At 37.0% G+C, this 13631-nt stretch overlaps 1 protein-coding gene across 1 annotated transcript in view; it reads left to right on the forward strand.

Annotated features, from left to right (window-relative positions):
• The first annotated feature begins 265 nt into the window (after positions 1–265).
• Positions 266–13631, forward strand: part of FGL1 (fibrinogen like 1) — a 30808-nt gene continuing 17442 nt past the window's right edge. The window contains exons 1-2 of the mRNA XM_032329333.1: positions 266–361; positions 12475–12554. Coding sequence (XP_032185224.1) covers positions 12492–12554 — 63 coding nt within the window. The 5' untranslated portion in view covers positions 266–361; positions 12475–12491. The remainder of the gene's footprint in view (positions 362–12474; positions 12555–13631) is intronic.

Genomic DNA, 13631 nt, shown 5'->3' on the forward strand with positions numbered 1-13631 from the left:
AGTGAGCATTACCAAGTTCAAGTACAGATAAGCACAAATATAAGAGTTTTTAAAAACCAGAGATGTATTTTCATGAAGATACATTATTAGATCTTTCATGAACATTCATACAAACGGGAGGGAAAAAAGGAAAATATCTGGTACTGTGTCATTGAATCTCTGTTCTTAGCTTTCTTTCCAGTTAAACTGATTTCCTCATTTATTTGTTTCTGGATTAAAGCCAGAATCAACATTGTCCCTATTTCTAATCAAATAACAGAGAAGTAATTACAAATTCTGAACGCGGTTAGAGGATCCTGGGAGGCAGAGTGACAACACCTCGACTGAGCTGTGTCTCCGACTCATTTTTCACCTCAGCAAGGTATTTAACATCTCTGTACTTTTGATATAATTGTAATAATGCTAATTGATTATGTATGATATTAAGCATAACTCAGGAAACAATCATAGGCTTTTAGGAAAAGTCGGTTTAACTTGGGAGAAAACCACCTCTGTAACTTAGAAAGTAAACTTAGAATTATATCTCCTTTCTGCTCCTCGCACATTTTGAATGAATTGGATGAGAATTTGATGTAAATAATAGGATTTGCAGTTTTAATATGCAAGATAGAAAATTAAATGGAAAATGTTAAAATTTCCATTCCAGAAGTAAAATCTTCAGAAATGCTTTTATTTTTTTTTCTACCTTTTGGGAATCAAACTTATTTAGCTTTTTAGGCTTTCACTGAGTGTAAATGCTTAAAATAAATAACAAAGATAATGTTATATTCCATTTTCAGAAAAATGATAAAAAATTTGGAAGAAAATGCCTAAAAAGAGTCTCTAAATCTGTGTTTATGGGTAAATTTTTAAGTAACTGTCTTACATTAAGGGTGTAGTCCATTTGTAAATGCTAACTTACTAAACATGGTTCTTTCAATAGCTCTTTCTCCTTATTTCTTTTATCTTGCATCCTTTCATGATAGCTTGCTTAAAACACCATTTTTAAAATTTTTTACATTAGTATATATTTTTGTTTTGTAATTGTTTTTAAAAGTTATATATTAGCTATACAACTTTCCAGTTTAAAACAATATTTTTGCCTTTACATTTACTCCTCTATCAAGAAAGTTTAAAAATTTTTGCTGAGGAGGAAATTGGATTTTAGAGACTTAGAATAATTTATATCAAATAATATAGTACTCAAAAAAGAGCCATTTGAAAACTATTTTAGTTTTATAAAAATTCAAAGTTTTGAAACAGCCTAAAGCAAAAACATTATAAAAGAAATACAACTGTATAGTGAGGAATTAAATAATCTGATACCACTTTATCATGAACCAGATTTACAAAATAACAAGATTTACTATGATGAATGACAGAGACCAGACTTTCAAAGCACTTGAAATACCTAATATCTAAGCATTTCTTCAACATTGTAGAAGATGTTTAGAATTATGATTACAATGGGTGGGGGCTTGCCTGGGGGTTTTAGACCATCAATTCACCTCAGGTCATGATCTCAGGGTCCCACGATGGAGGCCTATGTCAGGCTCTGGGCTCAGCATGGGGTCTGCTTAAGACTCTCTCTTTCTCCCCCCAGCTGCCCTGCCCTGCCTCACGCATGTGTGCACACTCTCTCCCTCTCTCTCTCTCAAATACATAAATAAATCTTTAAAAAAAGGGGGGGCACTGAAGAATTTTCAATAACTTGAAATATTCTCAGGAATTATTCTAAAGATTATCAAATTAATATGATGACTTTAAAATATATATTATATATAATATATATTTATTTGTATATATTATATATAAATATATATTTATTTATATGTATTATATATTATATATAATATATTTATATATTATAAATATATATACTTATATATATTTATAATGACAGATTGAAAGGCCTTATTATTGAAGGAATTGCCAGACTAGAGGTTTTGTCCTTTCTCTGGGAAAGATCAGATTTGATGATTTTAATGGAGATGAAATGGAAATTTCAGGACACCAAGAGACAGAGCCTGCCAAAATGTTTTACTGGACCTTTATTTTCTACCAAGTCTCATGTGTAGCACTATGTATACGTGTTATACAATCTTCTAGCATCTCCCAGAGCTCTTTCAATATACACTGTCTCTTATACAAGAGCCAAAAGCAGACACAGATATAAGACCATAATTTGTTTTGAAGCTCTTTAAGTTTTTAAGCTAATTTATTCATTTCTTTTTTAAAAATTTTATTTTATTTATTTTTGTTTGTTTGTTTGTTTAAAGATTTTATTTATTTATTTGATAAAGAGAGAGATCACAAGTAGGCAGAGAGGCAGGCAGAGAGAAAGAGGGAAGCAGATGCGGGGCTCAATTCCAGGACCCCGAGACCACGACCTGAGTGGAAGGCAGAGGCCCAGCCCACTGAGCCACCCAGGTGCCCCTATTTTATTTTTTTCAGTGTTCCAAGATGCATTGTTTATGCACCATACCCAGTGCTCCATGCAATATGTGCCTTCCTTAATACCCACTACCAGGCCCTCCCAACCCCCACCCCCTTCCCCTCCAAAACCCTCAGTTTGTTTCTCAGAGTCCACAGTCTGTCATGGTTTGTCTCCCACTCCGATTTCCCCCAACTCACTTCTCCTCTCCTTCACCCAATGTTCTCTGTATGATTCCTTATGCTCCACAAGTAAGTGAAACCATATGATAATTGACTCTGCTTGACTTATTTCACATTTATTCATTTCTGAAATAAAGTACTTGACCCCACAAATACAAAAGGGAACTTGATGAACCAAAGAAAATATATTAAATTCAGCAGATAGCATAAACGCAAAGTCTGGAAGGCACAAAAATTTCATAACTCTGAATTATGGACTCCTCAGTATTTTATCTGATAGCTGGTAGTGGATTAAAACAATGAAGATCTGATTACTATCACATAAGAAAAATGAGACGTTATTTTCACCACTGGAAAGAAAAAGAAAAAGTCGCCATCAATAATTCAGGAAAATATATTGGTTTCTTTTCAGTCAGGAGAACAATCTGAATCAGAGTCACAAATAAATGGTATCACATCATACGGTTATACTCATCTCCCCGGTTAATATAACTATATTTAGTGAAAGTTTATTTTCTTCCTTTAGCTAAATAATTTACCCTTTCTGAGGCTTATTTTCTTGAGTGATGATGATGTTTGAATGACCTCACTTACTTTTATTATAGTTTGACCCCATGTATTAACCTCATAAGAGAATGCTTTCTACTTCCAAAATCTCTCTATGTGTTTTTTAAAAATATTTTTATTTTCCATCTTTATTTTCTTTTGCTTGCTTATAATAAACAATTATTCTTATTTCTTATTTCCTGTAACATTGGAAAACTTCACGTGAGGGGTAACTTTTACTTTTTAATTACTTGAACTTTATGACTAATTTAAAAATTAAATGATAAATAACCATAAAAGTACAAATGGTATTTTTAAAAAAATAACAGCAGAGCTGTTGTAATTCTGCTTGGGAAATATGTTTATTACCAAATGAAAAGTATGAGTCAAACTAATAATTTATTATGATAGTTATGATAATAGCTTTAGCCCATTAAGATGGCCTAATTTTAATTATATTAGGTTTTAAGTTTAAAGTATTCCAGTTATTTATTTTCTCTTGGGATTTTATAAATTCAAATATCTCTTCAAAACTGAGATAAGCTGCACACACCACAATGTCATATGTGCAAATCAATAAAAACTTTACAAAAGCCACAGTTTATGAAATATTCTCAGTTACTGCTGAAGGAGGGGAGATGATGGAGGGAATCCGATAGAGACATCTAATAAATTCAGCAGACAAAAAGAATTTGGTCTCAGGCACCTGGTTGGCTCAGTTGGTTAAGCATCTCCCTTTGGCTCAGGTCATGATCCTACATTGGGCTCCCTGCTCAGTGAGGAGTCTGCTTCTCCCTCTTCCTCTGCCACTCCCCCTGCTTGTGCTCTCTGTTGCTCTCTTTTTCTCAAATAAATGAAAATCTTAAAAAAAAAATTTGTTTCTAATAAACAACTGTAAAATTATAATAGCAGATGCTGAGAACTTCTAAAATTCATAAATTTTCTTCTCTTCAACTCACCAAATATTTTGTCGAATACCTGAACCAAGGTGAATTGCACCCCCAGAAAGTGATACATTCAATGCTAATTCCCATTACCTGTGAATGTAACTTTATTTGGAAATAGCGTTTTTGTAGATGGAATCAAGTTAAGGTAAGGTCATATTGAATTAGGACAAACCCTAATCCAGTGGTCTGGTGTCCTAGTATGAAGAGGGAAATTTAGAGGGACACGCAGAGGCAAGATAGCCATGTTGTTCACATGGCAAACGGAGAGTCGAGTGTTGCTGCCACACACACCAAGGATGCCAACAATGGCTGGCAGCAACCAGATGCTAGAAGAGGCAAAGAAGCATTCTTTCATAGAGGCTTACAGAGGGAGCATGGCCACAGTGACTCCTGAATTTCACACTCCTATCCCCCAGACATGTGACAGAATCAACTTCTGTTGCTTTAAGCCACCCGCTGTGTGGTAATTAGCTACAGCAGCCCTTCAAAACTGATATGGTACCTAACTACCTACCAAGCAGTGGGATACAGCAGAAACAAAAAGAATCAAGTCCTTATGCCCATTTTTTGATATGTTTGCCTGTTTCTTGTGTGTTGAGTTTGAGGAGTTCATTATAGATCCTGGATATCAACCTTTTGTCTGTACTGTCATTTGCAAATATCTTCTCCCATTCCATGGGTTGCCTCTTTGTTTTTTTGACTGTTTCCTTTGCTGTGCAGAAGCTTTTGATTTTGATGAAGTCCCAAAAGTTTATTTTTGCTTTTGTTTCCTTTGCCTTTGGAGACATATCTTGAAAGAAGTTGCTGTGGCTGATATCGAAGAGATTACTGCCTATGTTCTCCTCTAGGATTCTGATGGATTCCTGTCTCACGTTGAGGTCTTTTATCCATTTTGAGTTTATCTTTGCATACGGTGTAAGAGAATGGTCGAGTTTCATTCTTCTACATATAGCTGTGCAGTTTTCCCAGCACCATTTATTGAAGAGACTGTCTTTTTTCCACTGTATATTTTTTCCTGTTTTGTCGAAGATTAATTGACCATAGAGTTGAGGGTCCATGTCTGGGCTCTCTACTCTGATCCATTGGTCTATGTGTCTGTTTTTATGCCAGTACCATGCTGTCTTGGTGATCACAGCTTTGTAATAAAGCTTGAAATCAGGTAACGTGATGCCCCCAGCTTTATTTTTGTTTTTCAACATTTCCTTAGCGATTCAGGGTCTCTTCTGATTCCATACAAATTTTAGGATTATTTGCTCCAGCTCTTTGAAGAGTACCTTCATTTCATGGCACTTATATAACATAAACATATATATAATATTTCTTTATATTTGAATATATTTTTCAATTTCTTTAATGATGAGGTGTTCCTTTCTTTACATATTAGGTTGAACTGGAAGAAATGGTATACATTTGGATGTTTTTGACCTTCCAAAATGGCAATTTCATATACTTCAAATTAATACACATAATACATCTCTAGGCATTTGATTACTCCAGGTACTTTGTATGAAAGGAAACATACAACATTTGTCCTTTTGTGTCTGGCTTGTTTAACTTGGCATAAAGTCTTCAAGGTTAACATTTCATTGTGTGTATATATCTCATTCTGATCATCCATTCATCTGTGGATGGACATTTGGATTGTTGTCCACACCCTTTTTGTCTGTCGTGAATAATGCTGCTATAAACATTGATGTACAAATAATGGTTCATATCCCAATTTTCAATTATATCTGTTTTTTATGTATGGAGTGTTATTTATTTTTCTTTTTACAATGAGAATTTTTAAAAATATATTCATTTACGTAAGTAATCTCTGCACCTAACGTGGAACTCAAACTCATGACCCTGAAGTCAAGCGTCCTATACTCTTCCGAATGAGCCAGCCAGGCAACCCTAAAATTAAAATTTTTACATTATTATTTTTTTAATAAGTAGTAGTAATTTATTTCTCACAGTTGTAGGGGTGGAAAGTCAAGATCAGGGTACCAGTATGATTGGGTTCTGGTAAGAACCTTCTCCCAGGTTGCACACAGCCATTTTCTCCCCTTATATTTTTAAAATAATTTTTAAATTTTGACATACTATCTGTTGGCTAAATGAACATAATTAAATCTTAATTTTATCACAATCTTATTTAGTACTGAAAAATATGTTAACTGAGAGAATTAGGAATAATATTAAAGTCTAAGGACAGTTACCTCTCTATTTTGCAAAAAGGTAACTCAGAAGATAAGCATTGTAGCAGAAAACACTGCCCTTGAAGTATTTATGATTCAAGCATGGAAATATTACATATATTTTATAAACAACTAAGACAAGCTCAAGTCTTGCATGGAGAGCCTTTCCTTTTTGATGATCTTTAGAGAGCACCACTCACCATCTCAGCTTTTCTTAAGAAAGATCAGTCTTGTTTCCAATGAAATATTATACTATTAATATTCTAATATATATATATTTATTAATACTTTTATTAATAAATTTACCTTATATAATACATAATAAATTAGTATATAGTGTTTTGTTTAATGGTATAATTATTTATTAATACTTATTAATAATTAATTGGTTGATAATTATTGAAATTTAATACAGACAACAGTAGATACATTGACAACCTATATTGTTTTCCCAAGTGATTTATGGAGTATAGTCATTGAAAATAATTTGATTATTTTTTTCATCCCATTTTTTTCCATCTTTTATTTTGATGGGTGAAAGGAAGAAACATGTTTTAGGGACAGTGGTATTTTATAGGGCCTTAATTGCATATAATTAACATTTAAATGAACAAGAGTATACCACTGGCATAGCTAAAGCTATAAGAAAGTAAATCTTACTATAACAGTGTTGGACTGCTCTGCCTAATTTGAAAGGTAGAAATGTCTCCATACCTAAATATATACAATATATCTGGAGTAAATTGTTAAAATTGTAGTAAGATTTTATGCTTCTGTTGGCTTTTTTTTCCCCCCACAAACTGACTGTTGACAGATAGACCAATGGTAATGACAGATCCCTCCAAGAACTCCCAAAAGAAACATGAGACTACCCTCACGATGGGAAAAAAATGTGTTTGTTTATAACATCAGATGCCCTTGGTTAGGGTATTCATTTTATCTGAATTTTGCTAAATTTGCAAATATCTCAATATCTGCAATGCAAAGTTGAGGACAGTGCTGTATTGTAAATAAGGCTCTTTAGTGTAGTTGGTGTTGGCATCCGGAAGGAGATGATTTTGTCTTTCATGAAAAATGGAAAAGCCATCTAGAAAAGTTTTAAAAATATAATTCCAAGATTATCTTATCAGTTGGAAAATATTAATTGATAGCAAACTTATTCATCTTCCCAATTGCTCATTATTCTGTTCCTTGGCAATTCTTTTCTCACTTCTCTCCCCTCTAAAAGCTCTGGGGGGGCGGGGCGGGGGGTGACTTATTTATTTTTTTTACATTGGAAGCCATTTTAATGCCATAATTAAATCTAATTTCCTGTATATTTTAATCTAAGCTAATATTTTATTGAGAGAGAGAGAAAGAGCGTGTGTGCACGCATGAGTGGGGGTGTGGGGGAGGGACAGAGAGAGAGAATCTTGACACCCACTACAGAGCTGACATGGGCTCAATATCACCACCCCGAAACCCCGATTTGGGTCAGGTCCTGACCTGACCCCAAATCAAGAGTGGAACCCTTAACTGACTGAGCCACCCAGGTGCCCCAATACAAACTAATATTTTAAATGTAATTCAATATATTTAATATAAGTTATATATAAAAGCTTTTCGTGTACATAGCACCTGACATTAAACAGGTACCCCACAAATGTTTGGATTTTAAATGGTTACTAAGATCACAGAGTAATATATCAGTTCTCCTAAATTAAGTTACTATAAATGATATCATATGAATGAATAAAAGGAATGACTCACTGAAAACACTGGATCTCCAAATGCTTAGGAGAGCTTTTCTGCAATGAGTTATTCATGTGTTCTTGTATTTTGTCTGACTTCTTTGCCCACTTAGCAGTGTGATTTATACAGCACTCCACTTCTTTCTGTATATTTTGGTTACAATGTTAGATAGAAGGCTTAAGTTATAACAGGTAAATTACACATCTTCATGGAAAATTGATTGCCATTGTTTCTCTCTCTCAAATTAAAAAAAGGAGAGAGGGAAAAATGAGTGGGGGCAGGGTAGTAGAGAGGATAGAGAGAGACAGAATTTTAAGCAGGCTCCTCACTCTGTGCAGAGCTCGACGTAGGACTTGGATATCATGACCTTGAGATCATGACCGGAGCCAAAATAAGGAGCTGGATGCTTCACCGACTGAACCCCACCCCCGCAGGGACCCCTTTAAGTGTTTCTTTTTAGACTGTGACGTAAACGCAGATACAGAAAGAAACTTAATATATACCTCCCTTCAGAGAGAACTCCTTTGAAAGAAATAGGCAAAATTTAAGCCTCTGCCTCTCTGGTGTGCATGAATGAGGCTTGCCAACCCGTGGGCTTCTCTGGAGAATGATCAGGCAAGGACAAGGCGCTTCTGTTGGAGAATCACCCAATGTTAGCCTCTGATGATCTTTCCCGTGAGCCTATTCATTCCTCCAGAGAGGAACCCCCATGCTCTCTGGCCTGGAAAGTGGCGGGAGGAATAGAGAGTGGGCTGCCTGGCTGCCAGGAGAGAAATATCCTGGTGGGGTGTGTGTGTGTGTAGGTCGGGGGCTATTTCAACCTGTAGAACAAAGTACTCTCCCCTGACCTCCCTCGTGCCTGTGGTTATGCTACCCAGAGCCTCTCTGGTTCAACCTTAGTGCAAAGTAAGACTTGTTGTCTGATGGGGTGAGAGAAACAGTATTCATGGGCTACTCAAGGTTTTGGTGAGAATCTGAGGGTCAACCTGTCTCCTCCAACCCTGCCTTTGAAGCAAACTGATATCTTTAGCCCTGAACCTGGCTGGGGAATCGCAGGGCAAGTTATCCTGCTTCTTGTGATGGTCCCTTCTGCTGCTGCTTGTCCCCCAGTGTTAGGAGCTTTGTCATGTGCTTTTGACAGCCACAGATGTGCTGACATTGCATGCCTGGAGTTTCCTCTGCTCCCTTTCTCTATGATCTTGTCTGTTCATATCTTCTCCATTGTGAGAAAGAGTAAATAAATTCATGTGTTCAATCCAACCAAAAGTCTCTACGCTCTTCCTAAGGCTTACTTTCACAAATGCACAACCCATTGTTTTCCCCCTGACCAGGATAAACATAGAGAAGGAAGGAGGAAGTATTGTCACTGCAAACAGACCAGTTTTATGGAAAGGAAAGGACATTTTCCCCTCTGAGAAGGATTTTTCCTTCCTGGAGAAAATTTTCTGCAAAGGCAACTAAACTTTTATCTGGTTCATTGCATTAAGTTACATGCTAGGGATACAACAATGAGCAAGGTGGGGACTTTGCCTTCAAAATTCTTATACTCTTTTTTTTTTTTTTTTAAGATTTTATTTATTTATTTATTTATTTGACACAGAGAGAGACACAGTGTGAGAGGTGAACACAGGCAGGAGAAGTGGGAGAGGGAGAAGCAGGCATTCTGCTGAGCTGGGAGCCCTAGGCCCGCTGCATCCCAGGACTCTGGGATCATGACCTGAGCCAAGGGCAGACCCTTAACAACTGAGCCACCCAGGCGCCTCCAAAAATCTAATTCTAAGCAGTTAAAAACATGCAAAAAACTGACCACATGAGAATTCCATCACCTGGCACAGTGCCTGGAGCAGAGCAGGCATGCAAACAATGTTTATTGAGTGGATAACTGCTATTTTGGTCTGTAAATATAGCATGGGTCACAGTGGCGGAAGTAATTAATTTTGTCTTGAGGGGTGGTCTGGGAATGTTTGGTTTCTATATTTAATTACATATGGTTTCACATAGACTTCATTTGTATTGTCCTTAATTTCCATTTTAATAGTTATTTTCATTCCTTGCTTGAAACATGGCCCCTCCAAGGCTGCCATGTTTAGTCTTCCACAGGGTGTAGCGCAGGGCGGAGCCCAGAGCTGATAATCAGTAAAGGCTTTCGAATACTGCCATTCCCTCAGATTGCCCCTGCTACGGGGCAGCTGTCTCCTCTCCTGTCAGATTCACCTGATGTTCCTTTGGAGAAGTGCATGTCTGAGGAACAAATGAGTCACAGCCACGCTCAGGAGCAAAGCTGATGTTCACCGCAGAAGAGCACACAGGAACGCCCCCATTCGCCCATGCAGCCTGTTCCCCTGTGTGTTGCAGGCATATGTGGATCATAAGGCAGGTCCTGTGGAGTTCAGGTTAAGGGCATGGGCCGTCAAGGTGGAACGCCTTCAGCTCGATTGCTGGGTCTTCCATAAACTGGTTGTGTGATCTTAGAAAAGTGACTTAACCTCTCTGATCTTTTCATTTGTATGATGAGGTTAATAGTACTTGCCTTAGAGAGTTATTTAAGAATTAAAGTAGATGTTTATATACACAGCACAGTTCTAGACTTAGAGTAAAAAAAAGCCAGAAGTAAAAGTATACAGTTAAATCTAGCAGACTATTACTCTCTGTAATGCATGAATTTCACATACTCTAAAAATTCACATTCTAATTTACTTCCCAAGTGCTTCCCAAGGTGGCCATGTTAATTGTCTTTCCCATTCCTTAACTGTTTTTGTTGGCGTCTTAGCAGTGTGATTTATACAGCACTCCACTTCTTTCTGTATATTTTGGTTATTTTGGTTACAATGTTAGATAGAAGGATTAAGTTATAACAGGTAATAATAGACTTTGTTATAATAGACTTAAAGTTTTTTATATATTAAGTTCATAAATCATTGTTTCTCCAACTTTGCTAAACATTGGAATCAACAGTGTTTTAAAAATTCCATGTACCTGTCACCTTTAGACATTTGATTGAATTCCTGGGCATGGAGATTTTTTTCAAGCTCCCCAAGTGATCCTAGTGGGCAGTAACGTTAGGCATCACCTTTATAATTACATAAAAATTGAGAAAGAGATACATGAAAAGACCTAGTGGTCATAGGTTCTATAGGATAAAAATAGGCTAACAAATAATTCAGTTGATTCCAATTCTTTTCTGGAAACCATAGTTATAAAATCTGTTTGAAGATTATGCAAACATTTCTGCCCTTCTAGGCTCCTTAGCTTCTAAAATTTATGAAAAATCACTGGCAGCACACATAACTTATTTTGAGGATGAACAAAATTTTTCATCAATACTCATGACTTCAAAAGTGATGGTATTGTATTGTATTGTATTGTATTTTTGAAAGAGAGAGAGCGTGCACATGAGGAGGGTGGGGGAGTGTTCAGTGGGGAGAGAGGCTCTCAAGCATGTTCCATGCTCAGCACAGAACCCAACGTGGGGCTTGATCTCATGACCCTGAGATTGTGGCCTGAGCCAGAATCAAGAGTTGGACCCTTTAACAACTGAGCCACACAGGTGCCCCTCAAGAGGGATTTAAAAAAATATATATCAGGAAGTGGTAAAGTGAGGTTTCCTCTACAACTTTAAACAGAGCTTAAAGATTTATATCCCCTTGGTAGCTTGACTATCCATTAAAACATCAAGAAAAACAATGCATATCACCCCCTCTAGTTGTCATTTTTTCCTCTTCTTTTAAAAATAAAAGCAGGGGCGCCTGGGTGGCTCAGTGGGTTAAGCCTCTGCCTTCAGCTCAGGTCATGATCCCAGGGTCCTTGGGTCGAGCCCCACATCGGGCTCTCTGCTCAGCGGGGAGCCTGCTTCCCTCTCTCTCTCTCTCTGTGCCTCTCTGTGCCTACCTCTCTGTGCCTGCCTCTCTGACTACTTGTGATCTCTGTCAAATAAATAAAAATCTTTATTAAAAAAAATATAAATAAATAAAAATAAAAGTTTTCTATATACAAAAAAATTACTGTTCCTTAGGCACTTATCCTATGACAGAATATCTAAAAGTATTTCGTCAAGATTGCCACAGTCCTGTCAGGTAGAAATTAAGATTTCCATTTATAAGTCAGGAGCATTTTAGTTGGTTGCTTGAGGGCACACAGCTAGGAAGTGGCTCAGCCAAAACATGGAGCCAGGTCTCTGTGTTTAAAGAGCCTTTGCTTTGTCTGCACAAGCAGCCCATTAACCACTGGACATTCAAAGAGAGGCAGGGTCCCTTCTCTGTTTCTGCAATTGAAAAGAATCTATCCTACTTAAGGTGACAGAGAGCATCATTCTGTATGAGGGAAGGGTGGGAAGTCCAGGAGAATTTCCTTGAAGACTCTCAGACTAGAGCTGGAGCCACATTTGACCTCATGGATCATGTTGAACCTGAACCCAACACTGGGCTTGTGAAAAATTCACAGTAAAGATGTTTATGAAATTTCTTTTGTTCTTGTAGCTGTTTCAGTGGGGAAGATGGTGAAGATGGTCAGTTTCATTCTTGTCACCACCTTTCTGGTCCTGGGCATGGAAAGCTGGGTAAGTGCATTTATTTACATATTTATAAAACCTGCTTTGACTTGAATTTTCTTTTACTTTGCAGAGAACCTTAGTAATTTGTCATTGAAAAAATTAACTAATGGGAAAATATGAAGAAATTTTTTGTGAAAGCACCTGTCACATCATAGGCACTTACCAAGTGATGTAATTTTTTTTTTCTCAAAGTAAAGGGGCGCCTGGGTGGCTCAGTGGGTTGAGCCGCTGCCTTCGGCTCAGGTCATGATCTCAGGGTCCTGGGATTGAGCCCCGCATCGGGCTCTCTGCTCCGCAGGGAGCCTGCTTCCCTCTCTCTCTCTCTCTGCTTGCCTCTCTGCCTACTTGTGATCTCTGGCAAATAAATAAATAAAATCTTTAAAAAAAAAAAAAAGTAAAAACTAGTATTCACAATAAATAAATAAAATCTTTCTGAATTTACTGGGGCTATTTGGGTAGTTAAATAATGTTAGAAACTTGGGGAGCTTGGGCAGAGGGTTAAGCTTCTGCCTTCGGCTCAGGTCCTGATCTCAGAGTCCTGGGATCGAGTCCCACATTGGGCTCTCTGCTCAGCAGGGAGCCTGCTTCCCCATCTCTCTCTGCCGCCTCTCTGCCTACTTGTGATCTGTCAAAATTAAGTAAAATCTTAAAAAAAAAGTTAAAAAAAATGTTAGAAACTTAAAACTATCCATAATAATTAAAACTGACCTGGGGCTTTCCCAATATTGAGCTTTCCCATATTGAACAATATTATTGTAAACTAAGCAAATTATTTGAAAGAAATTACAATAAACTCATGCCTTCCTCCATTCACAAATAAATAAAAGGAGAAAATACACATTTAAATACCCAAAGAATGGATAAAGAAGATGTGGTCCATATATACTATGGAGTGTTATACCTCCATCAGAAAGGATGAATGCCCAACTTTTGTATCAGCATGGATGGGACTGGAAGAGATTATGCTGAGTGAAATAAGTCAAGCAGAGAGAGCCAATTATCATATGGTTCTGCTTATTTGTGGAGCATAAGGAATAATATGGAGGACATGGGGAGATGGAGAGGAGAAGGGAGTTGGGGGAA

Source organism: Mustela erminea, chromosome 21 (genome assembly GCF_009829155.1).
Source record: "Mustela erminea isolate mMusErm1 chromosome 21, mMusErm1.Pri, whole genome shotgun sequence".
In the NCBI taxonomy this organism is placed as follows: domain Eukaryota; kingdom Metazoa; phylum Chordata; class Mammalia; order Carnivora; family Mustelidae; genus Mustela; species Mustela erminea.